The sequence below is a fragment of the Etheostoma spectabile genome, chromosome 2, assembly GCF_008692095.1.
Source record: "Etheostoma spectabile isolate EspeVRDwgs_2016 chromosome 2, UIUC_Espe_1.0, whole genome shotgun sequence".
NCBI lineage: Eukaryota > Metazoa > Chordata > Actinopteri > Perciformes > Percidae > Etheostoma > Etheostoma spectabile.
Window position 1 is genome coordinate 12,909,124 of NC_045734.1, and position 23,400 is coordinate 12,932,523.

At 38.4% G+C, this 23,400-nt stretch overlaps 2 protein-coding genes across 2 annotated transcripts in view; one reads left to right on the forward strand and one right to left on the reverse strand.

The window, feature by feature from the left end:
- The window catches only part of ctnna2 (catenin (cadherin-associated protein), alpha 2), a gene marked incomplete at its 5' end in the record, with an annotated part of 288,570 nt that overhangs the window by 108,071 nt on the left and 157,099 nt on the right, over positions 1-23,400 (reverse strand).
- On the forward strand, positions 11,756-16,269 carry lrrtm1 (leucine rich repeat transmembrane neuronal 1). Its single transcript, XM_032531813.1, has one exon. The coding sequence runs from the start codon at positions 13,075-13,077 to the stop codon at positions 14,650-14,652; it is 1,578 nt and encodes a 525-aa protein (XP_032387704.1). The 5' UTR covers positions 11,756-13,074; the 3' UTR covers positions 14,653-16,269.

Below are 23,400 nucleotides of genomic sequence, written 5' to 3' on the forward strand. Positions count from 1 at the left end.
TATATATACACACATACATACATACATACATACATATATATATATACATACATACATACACACTCACACAGTATATATGTGTGACCTAATTTATATTTATTATACACACATTCCAAGCAAGAGGAGTTGGACTGCAGATGAAAATTAGCCTGTATGGCTAAATCTGGCACATTTACATGTTTCTCGTTTAAATAAAGAAATCTAAAAAGAATAGTGTTGGTAGAATTTAAAATTTTCTGGTTGGCCTCCCACACATTTTTTTTTAAACGCTTGGACTCTTATGGTGAAAGAGTGAATTAAAATGAAATGTCATAAAGTTCTTTTTTTTAATTTATGTTGATTATTAATAAGGACAGATGCTTAAACATAAACATTTGTGCAACAAATCTCCAATGTAGAGCAACACAGCATTTACAGCTATTGATGATTTCCAATGCCCGTCCCTAGAAGGGCTTTTAAACAGCAATGAAAACAAACATTAAACGTTGCCATAATTAACATACATAAAGCACATACACATAAAAGACACCTACATCTGTACCCACCCCCGCGCCCATATACCACCCCACCCCTATCTTTGATTACAGGTCTGATTATCAATTACAAACTTCTTAACTTTAATTTTAAAAAGCTTATTAATTCATATTGCTTTTAGTTCAATGGGCGACTCATTCCATGCTTTAGCTCCCTTAATAGAGAATGATGTCTGGACAAAGGAGGTTTATCTGAAAAATATTTTACAGTTCCTTGCAATTGTGTATCTACTGGACAATCCACTGGCCTGTAATTGTTGCACCATGTCACAGAGAGCCTGAGGTGCCTGTTCATGTAAGCACTTCCAGATGAGATTGGAATTTGAAAATGCAAGGTAGCTGTCAAATAATGTTCAGATCTCTCAGGACATGACAATGATGTGGTTGGCCTTTTGCCCAATATTTTCAATGCACGATTGTAGAGTCTCTCTAATGGTTTAGTCACCTATGGACTTGCCTGCGACCTACCCTACTCTATAACCATTCTTTTACTTGTTTACAAAGCTTTACATTTCTTTGAGTCTCCCTACATCAGAGGTTTTATTTCATTTTATGTTCCAGTGAGATCACCAGGGTCCTATCTAAAATGTTCCTCATGTGTTCCATAAAAGTACTAGTGAGAGTGCCTTCTCGTGTTATACCCCTAAAGTGTGAAATGCAATGCCTCTGGATATTTGAATAGTAAGCTTGGTGTTTACAGTATTTATTTATTTTTATCCCCGGTGTTTATTCATTTTATTCTATTAACTTTTATTTATTGAATTTTAAAACATTATTTTATTTATTTATTTATTTATTTTTAGTCTTGCGAAATTCTCAAAACTGAGTTTATTGTTGTTTTATTTTTTGTCTGTGTTGATACAAGCACCTGTGTTATTTTAACAGTAACCATGACTGTGTTCTTTTCAACTGTCCCAGTAAGCCAGCATGCACAATACTAGCGCCCTGAAATTGAAGCAGCTAAATGGAATTCTGCCTTCATTCGTTTTATTATTTCCTACTGTGAAATGTCAAAATGCCTTCCATGAAAAAGGTCTATGATGGGGCATAATGAAGTCATGTATGATATACATGGTGGCCGATTTTCTAGTGCAATGTACATCATCTGACACGCAACTGTACAACATGATGAAAAGAAGAAGATGGAGGAGAAGAAAGAAGAGTTTATGGAAGTGCATTTGGGAAAAAATATCTCAAACCAAGGAATAAATAAAAGCAAGTGGAATTAGGTGAACTCATTATGGGGTTGTTTTATAAAACCTCAAAAATAATGATGAAACTAGTGTTTTATTACATTATAGTTTTAAGATATTTTATTATGAGGTCCTAGTTAAGATAATCTCATAATAATGAATATTTGCTCAGTAACAAATATGATATATTAATTCATATTACAAGGTTAAGTTACCAATTACAGTTTTCATTTATTTGGTAAAAGCAATGAGCTTTCACTCTGCACTTCTGGAATCTGCCGTGTATTTTTTATATCAAATTAAATTGCAGTGATATATTGAATGTTATGTGTTTGTTTTTAGGTCAGTCTGAAGTGTGAAATGATGAATGTGTCGTTGGGTTCATTCCAAAGTTAAAAGACCTGGGTCAACCCTCGTAGTGTTTTTAATGAATTTAGGTGTCATCCTGTTTTTCGGACATCATGCAGCTAATTATTACTATCAAGGTGAAACATCAGCAAAAAGAGAAAAAGAGCTCCAGCCATCACTTGAGGCAGTGACGCTAAATGCGCAGCAGGAAGGTTCTCGCCACCTGACCCTTTCATCATTTTTTAGACATTACTCTTCTTGATACAACAGTATTGCTGCTGGGTTGAGGACATTTCCTGTATCTGTACAGTACGTATCTGTACAGTAACAATTAAATGTATTAAATTAAATGTATATTGTATAAACCTTGAAAAAGAAACTTGTTCGAAAATCTTGGAAAGCAAAAAAAAAAAATTCTAGTACATAATTACTACATGCACATTGCTAGTAAGATCAAGATATAGGATTTGAATGTGTCACATGTAAACCACAAGGCCTTTTCTTGTATTAAGACAAGAGAATATGCAGAGGTGCAGAAATGCCTTATTTTAACCCAAACCATGATATTTAACTAAACTTAACTATGTAGTTTTGGAGCGTAATATAACCAAGTAGTTTCTGTGCCTAAACCTAACCAAACTGCGAACGTTTCACAACGCTCCTGTGGGTCGTATTTCCTGCCACCGCTAGGGGCGCTTATTTATGAAAAACACTCCGGTGGGTCTGTCCTTTATCCCACTACTCTCTAATGGAGATGTAGTCAGAGTTCTAGGCCAGCGCTCTTACCTTACCTTGCAGTAGGAACACTAGGGATGACGGCACAAGCAATTTTCGGTCCAAATTTACAAGTGTTTCAGCCTTTTGCATCAGAGATGCCTCTGTTCGCTACATTTTGCTCAGCTTCATCCCAACATGAGAGAGGCTAGTGGACACATGAAGGATGTAGAGGCTTGTTTGGCTCTGGATGAGGCAATAGGCCAGGGTAGTCAGGGCTATCAAAAGTGGGGGCATGCTGGAGAGAGCTGGGTTTTGAAAATGGGCTTGGTGGCTCTCAGTGGGATTTCTGCGTCATCTGTCAGCAGAACAAAGTTCTTTTGGCAGACAGAGCCGAGTCACAGGCGCTGTTTGAAGTAGTCTCTGAAGCCAAAAACATTACAGCCAGAACACAAATCCATAAAGACACACACTAAGAAAAAAATGTTAAAACATGTAATTCAATTAAATACTGTATATAGCAAAAACCCCGCACACAAACTGCCAGATCTGGGTGAAAAAACGGTAGGTACCTACCAGCCATGGTGGCGGATGAAGAATTCTGATCTTGTTACTATATAAAAGCATGTCTAACACCGAGAGTGCGACTGCTGTGTATAGTGACATGGCAAAATCACTGTCTCTCTCTCTGCCTCTCAACACTTTGCTTTGGACATAGCTGGAAGCGATTTAGACCCACATTAATTCATTCTTTCACAGGCACACAAATACACACACACGGTTCCACTGTTTCTTCCAATAAACAAAACACACAAACCTTTATAATTACTAGTTCTCCTACTATTTCTATTTGTAAGCACATAAAATATAATGTCTGCGATAACTATTGTTATTATTTAAACTATTCCTAACAAATGTAACAAAGCATTGATGTAGGGCCAAAAGGCGTAGACAGTAGAGCCCGACCGATAAAGGATTTTTAAGGCCGATACCGATACGAATATTTGGTTATTTAAAAATCCGATATGCCTATATATTGGCTGATATACAGTATGTTTAAAAAAAATCCAGAAACGTGTTACAAAACATAAACAGATTTCCCTAACATTAGTTATTTGTAGTTACAGAGGAACATCAAAATATACTAAAGTTCTGATAAATAAAATGTATAAAAATACAAACTTAACATATGAAACTCAAAGTCCTTTTAACAAAAACATAAAATTAATGTTGCCAACAGGGATGTTGTAGAGCGCCTTCAGGTGGATGAATTATACAACGCCAACGCTCATAACATGTTTAAGAGTCTGTTTTTATTTTTAAATTGTCATTTATCAGAATCATTTATTTGTCATTATAATTGATTTTGATGAATGAATATTTCAAAATATTTTAAATCGGCCATTATAAATGCTGATACTGATAGATGGGAAAATGCCTAATATCAGCCGATAATAGGCCGGCCGATATATTGATATTTACATTTCTAGACAACTATTGTATCTAAAAGTCAGAAAGAGAGGAAATTGTATGGTTTGGTGAACTTAGAAACGGTGGATTGTGGTGATTGAACTTTTGCCCCAAGTGAGTTCAAATATCCCAGGGTGTTGTTAACAAGGGAGGAGATGATGGAGAAGGAAATCAAAGTGGTTGCAACATCAACATTAATGGTGATGTAGTATCAGACTATCGTGGTGCAGTCAAAGCTCTCATCTATCTACCGATCTTTTCTTTTTACCTTTATTTCCTATTGCCAAATGAGACTGCAAGTTTTGTTTCTACTGTTCAATATTATCATCAGAAATAAAATTACATTGCTTACTCAAACTCAGTACTTTCACCAGTGCCACAATAACTGATACATAGTACACTACATATGTATGTCTTTTGGGTATTTGGTTTACATGTCACAATGTGCTTTGTTAGTCTGACTTACAAATAGAGAATTTGACTGGCCCCACTCATTGGTCTATATAGATCCTGTCAGTCTGTTATCTATCTCTATTTTTTTGCATTCCTCATCTTTGATTAGAACTCCATGCTTGCTTACAAATGCTCAGTCTTTGTCTTTTTCTAGTACCACTTGTACTTGCACATTTGTTCTTCCATTCCCTCTAGGCTAAGCTGTGACCTTTTATTCCACATTTCCCAATATATACTCAGTAAAACTTTGTTAGGAATACATGCTAGTCAATGCAACAAGCCAAGTCCTTCAAATAGCAAATAATGCCACTGGAGCTCAGAGGAGTGTTAAAAGGCAAAGTAACTATTTAACCTAACATTAGAATGGGCCAGCCACCCACCTTCAATGTTTGAACACAAGAGTTTACAGAACAGTACAAGGAGTAAGGAGCCATTCTATGGGCAAAGCAACAGGTCAATGAAATGAAGGACAACATGTTCAAGACAACAGGGAGGCCACAAGTGCACCAAGCAGCTTACATCTGTGGTATGGAAGGGAGCGTTCCTGAAAGCACAAGCAATTCATCAAACCTTGAAGTAAGATGCTTAAAGCTAGAGAAAAAGGCTTCAGTGAACAAATGATAACTGAAACTGGGCAATAAAGAAGGGCCAAGCCTACAGAATCTTGATTAATACTAAATATTATGGGGTGTTAAGGAGAGTTATCAAGTAAAAGTAAAAAAGCATTTTCACATTTCCATTTCCACCTTGTAAAAACTAATACTACTAATGTAGTGTCTATCCTAGAAATGCCTGTATGTTTTACAATATGCCACACACTTAAAATACAGAAACAAGAGGACAACTCAAAGCTATGTTGTAGAAACATGGACACTGTGATTGTTAGACTATGTCAAGGCCAGTCGCCATTGCTTTATTGGACTTTTTTGGCAATGTCTTTACTCGACCCACACTGAAAGCTTTGCTGTTCAAACTAAAAGTAAAAGTGTTGCATTGAAAAAGGTACAGGCAAAAACTAGTCAAGCAGTCTCAGATATATAGGAGGGCATAAAAAACAGCACAAAAATTTAGTTAAAGTTTTAATCATGTTGTGGCCGGCTTGTGTTCAATAAAGAAAGTTGAAAAATGTTTTGGCATGAAATACACAGTGCATTTTTGTGGTGGGAGGGAAACCTAAAACTAGAGGCAATTTAAGATCATGCTGCTTTCAAAAGCTACCCCCAGATTTATTGGACACACACTTTATGTCCTACCAACGATGATACACACTCTCTTTACTTTACCCCTGTTGGCCTTTTCAGAGAAATTCTTAATTATTTCTTTCTTTCTTGATATATACAGTATATATGCAGATTCTCATGTTCACATCACCACAAAATATCAGAGCTTTGCCAGGCTTGCCATCCATCTTGCTCTATAAATCCTATAAAAAACAAATACTCACCTACCTCTATAGCCTTATACATGGGCAAATCATGATGATTCGCTGTATTGATTTTTTTCAATTTGAGCAGTCAACGCTTTTTACTGAAGCAAACTTTAAAACACATAAAACGTGCTTCAAGGAGTTGTAACCCATGGTGGCACCCATGTTCCACCTGTCACATGCTCCAGTGAATGTTCTTATGGTATGTTTTCCCATTGGGTTTACCACAGTCGCAGTTAGTATAACTCCTTTAATATCATTGGAAGATAGAGATCTTATTTGATACACTGTGTCGGAAACCCAGGGTGTACAATAACACAAACCTTTAGTGGGGAACTGTCTTCCCACTTCTGAAGTTGATATATCTCTGAGATAAGGCTATGATGGTAATAATTAGAAATGCCCACGGCTATCTCAATTTATCTTTGAGTACATTTCCTTCGTTCCTCAGTTCATCCTCAGTTGCTGATTATATAATAGCATTATGTCATTTAAAGTACCAAAGAAGATAGAAAATAAGCAGTAAAACTGAAATGAATAAGCTCAATGTTAACTCTCTGTCCACTTATTTGACCCTTTCAAACTGAGAGGAACCTCTATCTCCTGGAGGTTGCACTTAATTACGGATGCAGAATCATCTCTTGCTGTTTCCTCACCACACCACTGACAGCCACTCTATGGCGTAAGTGTCTGCATCGACCCCCACCACAATCCTTTCCCAGCTGCCCATCAACATTATCTCTGCAGTGGGCCAATTAGTCATCATCTGCCTTGTTTTGTTGGGCTCACACAGTCAGGCCTCCTCTTATTCAATAAATGATTTAAATAATGTGCTTGTAATCATAGATGCTGATAATTTTGAGTCTTATTTGATCCCTCAAATAAATTCCGCTGACAATACACCACAACCTCTAACCATTTTATCATAAAAAACTATCAAATCAAAATGATCACACAAATAGCTAAGGACATGAAATCTTGCTTTATAGTTTGAAAATACATTTTAATGTTGCATATTTGATTACAAACACAACAACAACTTATTCTTACAAAAGTCCAGACCAACATTGTCACAAACTTAACTCTAGACCAATGACTGCTTATCTTCTGAAAGTCAGTCAGACATAGCATGACATGTTGGGGGATGCTGCACAATGTTCTCTTTCCTAAAACAGGTAAAGTACTGGTCACATGAGAAGCCAGTGAGGCATCATGTTCTTGTAATTGCACTACCCACTAGCAATGGGGACTACAACTTTTGTTTTTTCAAATAAACTATTTGACTTTACTTAATTGAAATGTTATTATTTCAAGATTGATCCCCAGCTGCACTGCGAGCAAAATAGTCAGCAGTGCAGCACCACTGGGTGGATAAAAAAAAAATCTAATAATTATACGCATAACAATACATACTCAAATCTTAAAGCATTCCTTATTGTCAATAGACACAAATAATCAGAATGTAAAACATGAATTACCCTTAGCCCTCCTAACCCCAACACCTGCTGGCGGGTTTGAAAAAGCAGGTTTAATTTAACAAAAGAAAAACCAATTACCCTAGAAAGAAGCTGTAAAAGTGAATTGTTTGTCAGATTTTCAAAATTCCGAGCGCCTTGAATGCATCTCGTCAAAATTTGACAAAATTATGTTAAAAAAACTCTATTAAATCAACCTTTGCATGATCAAGAAGCTGTAAAATACATAACGTTCTATGTGTTTTTCCCTACAAAAAGATACAAAGCATTGCCTTCTGAGTAATGGTCATCTGATCAAAATTCATCCAATCCTTGACTGAGACTGCGAGCCTAAGCACCAAAACACCGCGCAGCCTAGCGGTAGAAGTATACAGATCCTTTACTTCATTAAAATTACTAATACTATACTGTAATAATACTATGTTACAGTAAAGTTCTGCATTTACAATGTTACTACAATGTTACTTAAGTAAAAGTCTGTACGTAGCATCAGGAAAAAGTACTTGAACTTAAACATTTGGGACCCTATCTTGCACCCAGCACAGCGCAAAGCCCAACGCAAGTGTCTTTGCACAGCGCGAGCCTAGGCACACACACACACACACACACACACATAGGGACGCACAGCAGCACACAAACATGCAAAAGATTTTAAAAATAATATGAAATAATAGTATGATATCTGCTCGCCCGCTTTCACTTCCAGCATGAGCAGATCAGTTTCTTCTCTCCCTTCTACTTAGCTAATCCGCCATCATAATAGCAATGCGCCAAGGTACAAACACACCTAACTTTTAAAGGGAATGGGAAATGACACTGATTGGTTTATTACATGTTACGCCCACTACACACCTATGATTAATTAAGCCACAAATAAAACCGTTTTAAACCATGTGCTCGGCGCCCATACCATTTTTTCTGCCGTCAAACTAGCAAAGGTGGATTTGGACACTCCCTAATCGCACTTGTGCCATGCGCTTCACGCTTTGATTGTTAAAATAGGGCCCTTGGTCTTGAGTACAGTACTTCAGTAAATGTACTTAGTTACATTCCACCACTGATGTAGAATTTGTACAAATATAACATAATCTTTGTGTGAATGATGTACAGACAAAATTCTTTTTTTCCTGTATTGTATATAGAAGTGTACCCTTAGGGAGATTTTGAATTATCAATTGTTTTTCTATATTTTAAAAATAAATTTATAAATAAAATAATTCAAACTTTGGTTTTTCCTTTTTTATGTTTTATGCCACGATAACTTTGTCATACGGCTCAAAAGACATTTTGGAGCTATTCCTACGTCTGCTAATAGTTGTGAATGTTAATTTGAGATGTCAGACTTGCAGATAGAGTGAAAAATGAGCTCACAGTGAATAATAATATGACAGGGGCAACACACGCTCAAAAATGGCTTGGGTGTCAGAGGGTCGAGTTGTGATTAGTCAGGAAATGATGCGAAACGTTGTGGTGAAAGCTCAAAATCATTATTAGGTGCCAACTGCTTGCTGCGATCACCATATAATTTTGCTGCTGCTTTACTTTTATAGCAATAACAAAATCCTTTCTTTTACCAAACAAAGCTACAGCTACATGCTGAATGTGACAAAGATCCTGAATGATTTTGTTGACATCTTTGTTTATTGTTTGATATGAAACATTTAACATAAAAAACATAACCTCTTAACAGAAGGGAGATGATTAATGCTAACAGGAAAAAAATCAAGGTTACTCAAAGGTTATTTATTAAAAAAAAAAAAAATCCATATCCTTATCAGCCACCAATCTGTAATAGGGATGTATCTGTTTATATAACTGTGTTCATGTGAGTGTGTCGGTTGGCATGTGTGTTTCACCCACACATACACATACACACACTCTCACTCACACTTGTGCTGACCTTAACTCCAAAGCAGAGAGCCAAAGCTCTTAAAGTCTTAAAAGTGATGGTCTGGATACTCTCATCTCCTGTTCGCTGTGTCAAGTCATTAAAGCGCACCAAGTCATTAGCTGATGGTGTAGTCATCCATTACAGCTAAGAGGGAATATAGCAAAAGTGAAGCAGAGATGATTCCAACTTCAAGATGTCCAGATCATGTAAAGGACAATTTTCCTTGTTTCCTTTTTGGTGCTCAATAAATCTTTGTCGCTGGCAGACCTTCACTAAGTACTTCAATGATCATGGTGGAATAAAAATGGTGGAATAAAACATTTGGATCAGATCTGAAGACACAAAGGTTTCAGGTAAAACTGAATTAAACATGTTTACATCTAGAGTTCTGATGTGTCTGTGAACACCAAATGATTTCTCAAAATGAAATTCACAGAACAGTGAATTAACCAAGGAAAAGTGGGGCTAAAAACTAAAGAAAATCACATTTTTTTAAATTTGGTTTCAATTGAAGTAACATCAGTGCAGTAGTTGTCAGTTCTGTAACTGTAACATAAATGTTAAGACCTTTCTTGTGAGTGTTGTTAAGTCCCTAGTGGCAGATACAGCATTTAAAACTAAACTGTCGAGTGCCACACAGGTCTGGAACAAAGTACAGGGCTGTTAGTTAGTTGTGGTTCCTTGGTATAATTATTGTAATTAAAGAACGAGCCAAACTCCCACCTCATTTTCAGGCTTACCTATGTTCCACTAGATGCAGCAAGACAATCCATTTAGCCAGGAAACACATTTGCTTTCTGTATAGACGTGCACAACTGATGCCAGAGAAAAGAAAAAGAACATGTTGAGGAAAAGAAAAAATATACTTTGATAAGAGATTGATTATTGAGTATTGATGAGAGAGATATGTGTTTGTCAAACAAACAAAATACCTTTGGACCCCATATATGTAGTAGCATTTTTTTATTTTTTTTTTACAATGTCTACCATTCATGGAAACGTTTCTGACTTGGTGCATACAGCAGGATTTGGCGATACATTGGCATAAACCCTTCGGCATTACTTGCTTATGTAATCAAATAACATATCTGTACATGTATTCAGTGATTAAAATACAACCAACAAAAAAAAAATCTACACCAAATCTTATATCTAATTCATCTAGGAGAGTCTAAGCGGTGTTCGGGTGCTGTGGCGGCAGTTGGACCAATCACGGTCACTATGTTGGTAAAAATGCAATGACCTCAGTGAGGAAATAAAGATCAGATAATAAGAAACTTGGCGACATGAGGAATGTAAGGCGGTGTCACAGTTCATTGTCTCTGAAAATTAATGGAAGAGAAGATGACAATGCTAAGAGTGATTCTGGATAAATGCAAAGCAAGGGGAGAATGGACCTTCAGAGAAGAATGTTTATGTTATAGCTTAATGCTAATATTATGTGGCAAGCAATTACATCTGTATTCAGAATGGATAGCCTAGCCATAATTGACAATGACATAGAATGCCTGGCTACAGGACAGTTTGATCAAATGAAGAATGTAATTTTCCAGTCTTGGCTCACTGTATGGATATCAATAGACAGAGATTGGTTCATTACACAAAGTCATATTTGAAATCAAAAGATTCATGACCACATTTAAATTCTATCAATACTGAAATTAATAACTTTTGTATTAGTTGTAGTTAGTTGATCTTGAGGGTGAATATCTAATATTCAACAAAATTATTTCTTCTTTTTTTTCTACTTCTATATGTGGACTCATCTGATTGGTAATATACAGTACATGCAAATGGATGTCTGTTTTATGGATGTAACTAATAAAAGACACCCTTTGGTTAAATGGATGAATGTTGAATTGCAACTCTAAAATCAAAAAACTGCTTTCTCACAGCAACGTCAAAGGAGGCAGACATTATATGGCCCAATTCATTACAGTCAGTGAAGGAGAGGGGAGGAGAGAAAGGGGGATAGGGAGAGGAGAAAGGCAGAGAGAGAGAGAGAGAGATGTGGAGTGAGAGACGAAGTGAGAGAGAGAGAGAGCAAAAGAGAGAGAAGGAGAGTGAGAGAGGAACAGAGTTAGAGAGAGAGAGGAGAGAGAGAGGAAGATACAGAGAGAGACAGAGAGCTAGAGAGAAGGAGAGAGAGATAGAGAGAGAGAGGAGAGAGCGAGCGAGGAAGAGAGAGAGAGAGAGAGAGCAAGAGCGAGAGAGAGAGGGAGGGGGGCTTCATTAAAGCTCCTGGTTTAAGCTCAGCCCATTCTGAATATGTAAATGTCTCAGGCACAGAGAAAAACACAGCAACAGAAAAGCAACGAGGAAAGAGGGGAGAGAGAGGAAGAGGAGGGGAGCAGCATGAAAAAGTGAGTGAGCGATCAAGGGAAAGAGAGCAAGAGAGTGAGGGAAAGAGAGCGAGCACTCTGAAGTGTGAGTGGCTTACGACACTCAGTGAACAGAAGGTGCTTCTGCATGCGCTGTCAGTGTACTGCTCTGCTGCAAGGGATTGCGCGCTCCTTTGCTTCCCACATTTACCGCCCCTGTCTGCCTACCAGCACCAGCCTTCAGCAGCCTCTTCCAGCTGGCTGAGAAAACACCCGGAGAGCAAGGAAGTGAAGGAAAATTTCAAGCCACGGGGGATGCAAGCGGCTTCTTAACCGAGATGAGCCACTGAGATGACAAGGAATACTGTTACAAAAGACAACAGTGAACAGGGTTCACCTCTTTAAATCCTGCTTTTTTTTCCTGCATCCGTCACTGAAAGCATCATTACCCGCTTGAATGGATTTAAACCTTACAAGTTAGTGATTGCTTCTAGAGATGGACATAATATGTGTTGACAGATCTGCTAAAACTTAAGCAGTAAGGGGAGGAGAAAAGAGCAAGACAGATATTTAAAAAGATTTTTCATTGGTCTTTTTTTCTCTCTCTCTGGTTGTCTCTTCGTCCCTCTGATCATTGCAGCAGAGGACTGCAGAGGAGCAAAGGAGACAGAGCTCATGCATGCAGACAGGGGGACTTGCACTTCCTACCATCTAGCTGAAAGCTACTTGGAATCCTTCTCTTTCTGGCTCTTTCACTTGAGGAGAACTAAGACATTGTACGCTTGCCAAGGATCTGGTGTCCACTGAAAAGAGAGAAGGGAGGGTGGGGGGGGATTTGTACCACAGTGGGGTCTTTTTTAGTTCGCACATAATTAGTGTTGGGGCACAAAGCGAGACGCTGAATGGAGATTGTCAGCTTTTGAATAGGGGTGAGTAGGAATCTTTTAAAATAAGATCGATCAATGAGGACAATTTTATTTTTTCCATCCCCTTTACTCTCCAGCCACTGCTTGATATCAAACATAAGTACAGAGACTAGCCCGTAATCCTTTTGCATTTCCAACCAGGATTCCCTAAGCTGACAAAGTAAACAAAATAAAAATATCACTGTTGGCAGCTAGAATACAAAAACGGAACAAATAACATTTTTAATTGATTAAATATGATGTGATAAATATGATGTGATAGGTGCAAAAACAATATCCAGCGTGGTTCAATGGACATTTTCTCAGAGACATCCCTGGATATTTATGCTAATGGATTTCCTTCTAATTGGACTGTACTTAAAGTGGCCACTGAAGAAGCCCCCTGGGTTGATACTGTGTTTATTGGGAATATTTCTAAGAACGATTCCCTTGGTTGAGGGGGTTTGTCCAAGGCTGTGCCGCTGCGACAGCAAGCTGCTGTACTGCGAGGGGCTCAACCTCACAGACATTCCCCGCAATCTGAGCAGCGCCATGGGCCTGTCCATGAGAGAGAACAACTTGACTGAGCTGCGTGAAGGCCAACTGGTTGGTCTGTCACAGCTCACCTGGCTCTACCTAGATCACAACAACATTGACATTGTAGAGGAGGGTGCATTTGACAGGCTAAGACGGGTCAAGGAGTTAGACCTCAGCAGCAACCGCATTGAAAGTCTGCCAAATGGTACCTTTAGGCCCCTCCCAAACTTGCGTATCCTGGACCTCTCATACAACAGGCTGCAGACACTAGAGCCTGACCTGTTCCACGGCCTTAGAAAGCTCACCAATTTGCATTTGCGCTACAATGCTCTCAAATTTGTGCCAGTGCGGATTTTTCAAGACTGCCGGAGCATGCAGTTTCTAGACTTGGGATACAACCAACTGCAGAGCCTGGCACGAAACTCCTTCGCTGGCCTCTTCAAGTTGACTGAGTTGCATCTTGAGCACAATGAGCTGGTTAAAGTCAACCTAGCCCACTTCCCTCGCCTCATCTCTTTACGCACCTTGTACATGCACAACAATCGTGCCACTGTTGTTGTCAATACACTGGACTGGACATGGCATTTTTTAGAGAAGATTGACCTGTCAGCCAATGAAATCGAGTACATGGAGCCACATGTTTTTGAGAGCGCACCCAACCTCAAGGTGCTCATGCTAGACTCCAATCGGTTGACCTCTGTGGAACAGCGCATCCTAGATTCGTGGTCGTCTTTGGACAGCATTACCCTGGCAGGGAATGACTGGGAATGCAGTCGCAATGTGTGTGCCTTGGCCTCTTGGCTGAGTGCCTTCCGAGGCCAGCGTGATAATTCCCTGCTGTGTTCAAGCCCCGACACCGCACAGGGCGAGGATATGTTGGATGCTGTCTATGCTTTTCACCTATGTGAGGATCCCCAAATGGAGGTAACTACAGCAGGCCTGTACGCCTCTACACGGGATCTGGCCCAGGGTGGTTCTGTTTTCCAGGGCCCATTTACTCCTAACCCTTATGAGGGTGAGGGTAGCGAGGTGGTTACCAGTTCTTTCACTGTGACGGTGGGCCACGATGACCTGGAGAGCACCATGCAGATCCACAAGGTGGTGACTGGCACCATGGCACTCATCTTTTCCTTTCTCATCATTGTGCTTATGCTGTATGTGGCATGGAAGTGTTTTCCAGCTGGAATAAGACAATTGAGGCAATGCTTCAGTAGTCAACGCCGTAAGCAGAAGCAAAAGCAAAGCATGCAGCAGATGGCTGCAATTTCTACACCGGAATACTATGTTGACTATAAACCTAACCACATTGAGGGAGCTCTGGTAATCATCAATGAATATGGCTCTTGCACTTGCCAACAGCAACCTTCTCGGGAATGTGAGGTGTGACCCTGCTTTGCGAGTAAGTCTTTACCTGTGATTATCTGGATATACAGTAACATCACTTTTTTTGGATACATTGGGGAGGGGAATATTGCGGGACAGAAGGATTAAAGGGATCTTTTTGGACACTTTTTACATAGCTTCTCACTGTGATGTGAAAGGAGTGTGCTTTATGCGACTATTTTGTGGTGGATTTACTGCTACTACTATCTACTGCTGATTTTAGGCCACAGGGAATAAGTGGCACCTGACTCTTGGACCTGTTGATGCTCTAAAGAAACACAGAAGGATACATTGTGGGCGCTGAGGCTTTTCTCTCATGGGTGGATATTTGAGCTTTAATGTGTCTTTTTACTTCAGGACATTTAATTATTGTTTGCAAATAAACTGGGGACACACAAAAGAAGAAGAAAAAAACCATTTGTATTATGGTAAACACAATATTTGAAAAGCATTTAAAATATTAAAAAAATGTTTAAGTTGGATTACAAATGTAAAAATAAAAGTCTGTGTAAAATATGTTAAAAGAAGAAGTGCAAGTGTGGAAAAAAATGATACAAGATAATCTATTTCTTTTGTAAACTACAAAAAAAATGTTTAAATAAATGAAATGCTATTCACAGTAAATTCATTTGTACGTGAGAAGCCTGTCAGAAAGGATGAATGACAAATGACGCAGTCTTTGCGCCTGTAGAGCCATGTCTTTGCAGTGTGTCAAACCAAAAAAATGAAATATGAGAAAAAGGGGGCAAAGGGATAGATACATCTCATCTCCAATGTAAAAACCATGGTCTGAATTTTAGATCTCTTCTCTGTTTTATCTCATATTTGTTGTTTTAGCATTCACTGTGTTGGCTCACTATCAGTGTAGTGTTCTCCCCTTCCCATTGCCTATCTGAGAATAGATTCAAATGATCTATCACATTCAATTGGATAGCATAATTCCATAATATTCCATCACTATTTGTGGACCATCCAAGTAAAGAAAGCAGAGTGTCAAAGATCTAAAGCTATGCCTGTCATTGCCTCTCACTCTTAGGCTCGATGTCTCCTTTTACTGAAACAAGCACACAAAAGGCAACAATCATCAAAATCATGCATACTTAAATCAAAATACAATTCCAAATTGTATCAGAATTATGGAAGAAATTATCCAGCAGCTTAAATGAAGATTTGCACATACAATATTCTTCACTGTGTTTCCATGTGATGTAAAATGTTTGTTGAATACAAGGCCATTTTGAGGTGTATATATATCCTTCTTCCTCTGGTGTTCATTGTGTAAATTAGTGCACTGACAGATGTTGTTTTTCCCGAGTCCTTTGACATGAACAGTATGTTGTGTGAGATGGGGAGAAGTGAGAGTGAGATGGAGGATCACAACGACTGCAGAAAGAGGGAACAGACTGCTCTCTAGTGTGCATATCCTCATACTGTGGCTGCATTTGACCTATTGTGCACCATACTCTGCAAACCTCCGCAGCAGAGGCAACATCAATACTGAATTTGCAGCGGCTTTTCTGAAAAAAAAAAATCAATTTGCCTCATTTTTGTGTTATTTTGCGATAAATTAAGATAATGTTTACAACTTGTAAGTCAGCAGGAATAAAAATGTTTTAAGAACTCACTGACAATCATTACATAACTAGTTCCAATAAGAGTAAAACATTATTTTCAAACTTATCAACAACATTGTAAGTGCAGTTGGTGTTCTGATGTTCTTTGAACAATATGCAACAAGGGGTCAGAAACACAGGTAAGAATTGGTTCTTATAGAATTATAGATGAATTGGTGAGGTTTAAATTGTTGGAAAGCCTGGGAGTATGTCCTGCCGGAGAAAAAGTGCATATGTCCCTCAGGCAATAATGTGTCAGATTTTTTTCCCCATTTATTTTATTTGACCAAGTTCCATAACGAGTAGTACAGCAATTAAATATGTTCATCTGACAATTGCAGTGAGTGTCAAAACGGGCAATTTGGGGGAAATATTGCAGGGATTGGATAAAATTGCAAGCTCTTAAAACATAATAGATTATATTTCCATTAATTCCTGTATTCACAAGATCAAGGCAGATCCTGAATGGATTGACAAAGTGAGCCATGGGATATACATATCAAATTACATTATTTTCCTCAAACAGCTTGTAAGATTTTTCTCAGGTGAAAGCCACTCCATCCAAATCATTTTCTTTAAAATGAAGATAACGCATTCTCATGAACGGTGATCATGAATTTCACGTTATATAATATAAACACATAAGATAACTCTAATTTCAAACAATAAGCTAAAAAGGTATCTTCAAAACGTTCAACATGGAATTCCTCAATCAGTTTTTAAAACGTTTACGTGTTTCTATATTAGTATATTAGTTTCTTCCTACAATTGTGTTCAAGGCATTTGTTTTTCCACACACAGCCATCTGAAACTGAACTACGCTATCTGTGACAGTAAAGCAACCCTGTATCAGTAACCAATGTCTCAGGAAGTGACCCATGTAGGATGAAAAATAAAGGTGCCGTGTGAGCAATATATCCATTTATTTTGGCTATTAACAGGTTGATTATCCCTGGGGAACATCTGAATTAATAACCTGCCAAGTAACAAAAACACTAAACTTTGTGGATAATTTTAGGGAAGACATTTTGGGGGGGATAATGGCTTAAAGTTGTCATGTGGGAATATGATCCATTTCCTATTTATGGTACCAAGGGCGTCCCACTGTAAGACTAAACATAGCTGTTAATCATAACGTGCCGTATCATGTGATTGCAAATGACGGCGGTATGTACAGCAGGGCACAATGATGGAGACAGATTTATTTCATTCTCTCATCTTCACACCCTGTCTAAAATCTTCGCCCCCTTAAACATGCAACTGCCAGGTAAATTTGAGGTTGTGAAGCTTCATTTGTATAAATATTGGATGATTCCTGACATAGAGGCCAGCACTAGCACTACTATTGATTTAATTGCACTCCTTTCTTGAACAAGCAACCAGGACAAAAGGTGATGGAGAATGGCTCTGAATATTTCAAAGGCTTCGAGTCCTGTGGGTTGACGTTAAACTACTTTAGAGTTATCTATATCCCTCTTCACCTTTACATTTTCTTTCTTTCATTCTCTCTGTCTTTCTCTCTATGTGCCCATAAAACACAGTACATGTAGGGAAAAACATCCATTCATCTAACTGACAACAGATCAAATCTCTACTTGACCTAAGCATGGGGTGATAATTCCCTGAGTGGAGATATGTGACAGCGTCCATTATAAGTATGTTGATTGATGAGTGTAAATCTCAGTAAATCAATACAGATGAGTGGTAACGTAAATGATATATTAACAAAAAATGTAATCATCTCTCCCTTACATTTTCAAGCATACATTGATGGATGAGTATAATATGTTATAGTTATATGTAAATCAAGAATTGATTCAGAAGATGATTAGTGGTTGGCATGGCAATTTGCAACTGTCTAACACAAACCAGATCACTGTTCAGTAATTAAAAGTGAGAAATTTGGCTTCTTTTAAGAGCAGTTGAGCAGGCAAGTCTGACAGTTGTTCTGGAGTTTGCAGAGCTGCAGCGGTCTGCTATCTGCATATGTACAATGCACATGCTAATCATGTCTTTAACTATTGGATTGTAGCTTATGTGTGCAAAATTGAGCATGTGGTGCATCTGTGCATATTCAGTTACATGTGTGCAAGTGGGGTTGTAAATAAGCCACACAAACCTGCATCAAATAATCTCTAGGACTAAATTGCCATGAGTGCAATGCTGAGATGAAAATTCACAATAGGAAGATGGATGTAAAGGTAGAGTTACTGGCACAAATTGTAAAGGTCACTACAATGAAATGAAAAAATACAGAGAGGGTGTGCAAAATATAGGGCATTCCGTACATGAGGCTTGGGTCAGATCTAACGGTCAAACACTAACAATGAAGGGACAATGCAGAATTAAACGGCACAGGTAGTTGCTACTGTAGTCGAGATCCCAATAAACACAATTTAGCATCACTATCACTCAGCACATACTCACAAATATTGTTTTCAGAGTGTTTAGCATTGTTCAAACAACAATTGATTTTAACATTTAAAAAAAAAACCAGTAGAATACAGTAAACCAAAAAGGTTTATGCATGTTTATGCTAGTGTGCCTGCATGTGCAATGCCTTCGCCTGTGCAGTGGTGTATGTGTGCATCACTGACAAAACATCACTCTGCAGATTTCTGGGAAATAGCTTGCATCACAACCTGCAGGGAGGGGGGGCCCTTAGAGACGCAAACAAATCCTTAAAAAATAAATTAACCTGGCTTCCTGTGAGGGGTATCGATCGAGCAACATTCTGCCATCTCATTGGGACTTGGATTGTGCTGCATAATAAACGCTTAACACCCCCTCATAACTGGATGGAGAGCTAAATCATGGGTGGCAGCATGTACTGCAGTAGGCTGTAAGGAGCTGCTGATGACTAAGGACAATGAGTGGGTGGCTTTCCAGTACCTCTTTTATAACAGGTAGGTTATTGGGATAAATATTCAAATCATCATCAACATTATCTTTCAATCCAAAGCCAGTGACACATAATTTTATCTCTTGTTTTACGTTACCGTCTCTTCCTCCTTCCAAATACTGCTGCTGTCATTGTTATAAATGTGATATTATACAACAAGTAGCTCCAACCAGGCGATCTGATTGGTCAACTAGACATTTAGAACGTGCTCTAATCAGCATGATAGCACACCCAGAGCCATTTATGCACACGGCGTTGCACTATAAATATTACTCCTCTATTTTCATTTATTAATGAAAATAAATGTAGGAACCACAGTGGAACACACCAAAACTCTCTCCTACATATTTATATAAATGGATTTATCAGAATAAACAACTTATTTTTTACAAGGCTCTTGAGTTGACTGTTACTCCAAATGTGTGGATCAAATCAGCTGTGCTGGTGACATGGCGTTTTGTTAAAAATAGCCTGCTACATGACCAAGATGGAGCTAGGAAATCAGTTTTGTGTTTATAATTGCAGTATTTATTCAGTTAGGGAAATCCCACAATCTCTACAAAGATAACATTAACTTAAACTGGCTAGAAATTGTCTATTGTCTATGTTGCTTTTAATATTTAGAGATTGAATTGCCTCACAATATGAATACAGATTAATTATATATTTTATTTTGTTGGTAATCGACTTCAGCCAAGCAGTATCACAGTCATGTCAATAATGACGTTAAATCACACCATCAATTGATTGTATTCAGTCGATTGTGTCGATTATGCAAGGTTCCGGTTTGTTTTAAGTCACCAACCATCATTCCAGTACCGAAGAAGAGGAGTGCCGGGGGCCTGAATGACTGAAGACTGGTGGCCCTAACATCAGCGGTCATGAGATGTCTTGAGCGGTTGGTTCTGTTCCATCTCAAACCCATTACAGCACCCAATCTTGATCCACTGCAGTTTTCTTACAGGGCAAACCGCTCAGTGGATGATACGGTTAGCTTAGACCTGCACTATGCTCTGGACCACCTCAACTCTCCTGGCTCCTTTGTAAGGATGCTGTTTGTGGATTCCAGTGCCACCTTTGACACCCTTTTACCCAAGCTGCTGCGGTGGAAGCTGTCACTGATGGGGGTGGAACCCTCTATCTGCTGCTGGATTATGGATTTTCTCAGCAACATAGAACAGCATGTGCAGCTCGGCCAGTACATGTCTGATCCCTAGTCCACAACATTGGAGTACGGCAGGGGTGCGAGCTGTCACCATTTCTCTACTTACTATACACCAATGATTGCACTTCCAACAACAGTTCCATCAAGTTGATTAAATTTGCAGACAATACCACCTTGGTCGGCCTTATTAAGGGCAATGACAAGTCTGCTTATAGGCAGGAAATGTCTAATCTGGTTGCTTGGTGTGACAAGAACAGTCTGGAGCTTAACCAACAAAAGTGATAAACTTCCACAGAGCCTCCTCCTTTCTCTCAACCATCAAGAGCTCTGTTGTTAAGGAGGTGGAGTCATTCAGTTAACCAAACTGAACGTCTTTAGCTCTGTTCTGTCTAGGTTTTACAGAGCCAGCGTGACAAGTCTTCTGTCAAAATCCCTTATTGTATGGTTTGCCTCAGCATTGGCCCAGGCGAGGAACCGACTGCAGCGCATTGTGCGTACAGCAGAGAGGCTGACTGGACAGAGGCAGCTGTCAATCAGTGACCTGTATGAGGCCAGAGTCAGGAGGGTAGCTAAGATTGCTGCTGATCAGTTCCATCCAGCAAGTGAAATTTTTAGGCTGCTTCCTTTGCGGAGAAGGTACAGTGGGATGAGGACCTCACGCCACCTCAATAGCTTTTTTCCAAGAGCCATTTCCCTCCTGAATAGCTGATCCACTGCCCCTCCCCCCTTGCTATTTTATCTTTGGACAATTTTATATATTTAATTGTTTTAAGGATGCTTTTATGCAGCTGTACACTACTGTTTGTTTGTTGAGCTTCTGTGTTACAGATTGCCAAGTCAAATTCCTGTGTCTACTGATGCATTTGGCGAATAAAGTGATTCTGATTCTGATCTTGTGTAATATTGCTTAATTAACAAAAAAAACAACAATAGACAAAATCCTGGTGTTTGCATAACCCACACAATCTGGAAAATAATTAAAAGCAAATGGGAATTTAACTCACAATTATATACTGTAGAGAGAGCTCCTTCTGAATAATATATTTTGATGTTTAACTAAGGAAAGCTTATCGTTTATTTGCAAACCCTTCCCTTATGAAAGTTAAACAAACTTGTAAATAACTTTACTAAAACAGAAACAGGTACAATTTAACTTGTAGTTTGCTACACCTCCACTGCTTCAGTTACATGCACTATACTCGAGCAACATAATAATAATTAATAATAATAATCACTGAGGAGTCATTATTCTTACCTACATATTGTACTGTAGGTAGAGCCATGGTGGCTGCTAAGGAAGGTGAAACTGGTTAGAGAATGGGGCCAAGGTTAGTGAATATTCATTACAGTAAGTCTGAGAGAGAGAGAGTAACAAAAGAATTGTGGCCATTAGTATAATTATTAGAGTGTATTTTGTGGTTAACGTTTTTTCTATTGCTCGGTTGGATTAGCCCGTGATGGTGTTTTGTCTTGCATTTAACATTACATATCAGGGTCAGTCAGTGGGATAATACATGGCAACAGCTGGGCCTGCATCTGGGGCTCCATGTAACCCTAATAAGAGCAGATGTGGGTCAGCGCCTAATATTCAGAGTATTATGGTGGCTGAACTACAGCTTTATCCAGGACTGGAGTCAGGATTTTTTATCCATGTATTACTGTTATTCATACCTCTACAGACCCTGGTGCAATCAAAATATAAAATGTATCCAAGATGATATAGGCTAAAATATTTGCACTATTAATTTTTTACTCTTCAGACAGGTCCTGCATGTTTTGATATATTTTTCCAATCCATTTCATTCCTCATGTGTCAATGGTCTTACCTCATCTAATGCCTAAAGACATGGGTTACGGTACTCCAGGATCCACACAAGGAAAAGTAGATCAATAAAATACATATCTCTGCAACTGACTGAATACTGTAGTCGTATAGGAAACTGTTATCTGAAATCTAGTCTGTGTTAAACATATGTGTGCCTTTGAATTTACAAAGCTAGACAATGAAATTATCTTGTTAAAGAAAAAGTATTTAATAAGATTCAAGACACATTTTGCTTCATGTCGTTCTAATCCAGATCAATATTGTTGTTTTTTGTAATGATCAAGATTCCTACAAATACGACTAATCTAATTATTTCCCAGGTGGCTGTAAAAATTAATACCATAACGTCTAAAAAAAATCACCAAAACGAATACAACATATTTTTTATCATTTACCTTATGGAGCCTCATAAATATCTGCTGCATTGCCATCCGGTTGACATCATGGCCTTTTTCAACAACTATAAGGTAAGCAGCCCTGAATGGACATTTAGATATACTGTGCTAGAAGTGAGCACAAGCAGCTTTTGAAAGAAATAAAACAAACAAACAAAAATTTAAATGAATAAAAAATGCAGACTGGGAACAAAGCCTTTTTGTCCTCTTGGTTGATGACTGTGTACGCCTTTAGCCAGTAGACAAACATCACATCTTATTAACTTATTCACAATGTACAAAAATGAGTCATCAGGACAACTGCAAGATGTTGCATTATTCATAGTCAGATCACCTCAAATAAAACTGAACCCAAAACAACACTTTAATTAAGCGTTTCATAGGTATTGCACGGCAAGACTGCCAGAGTTTCTTTTTGAATAAAACGTTAACACAGGTTAAGTGAAGTAAAAATAGACAGCATTTATCATTTCCCATTTATCTGATCAGTGTCAGGATGGATAAATGCTATTCTACTCGGTCTCCTTGCTCCCTCTTTCGTCCCTATCTGTGAGGGTAGATTGGCATCTCTCCAGTAGCCAATGAGATTGGCTGCATAAATGGAATTAACCCATTCTTTAAGTGTCATCTGAGCAAAGAGAATGTGTTCACGGTTTACAAAACCATTGTGTTAAAATGCATCCTTGGTTCAGCAAATTTTTAAGATGCAATTTTGGTAAACAATTGCACTGTGGCAGTGCATAGAAATTAATCCAGCTCAGAGGCATCGAAAGAAATATACAAACTATGGACTTACCTGTCATATTAAATGCAGAGCAGAAGACCAATGTATCCACAAGGAAAGCCAAAAG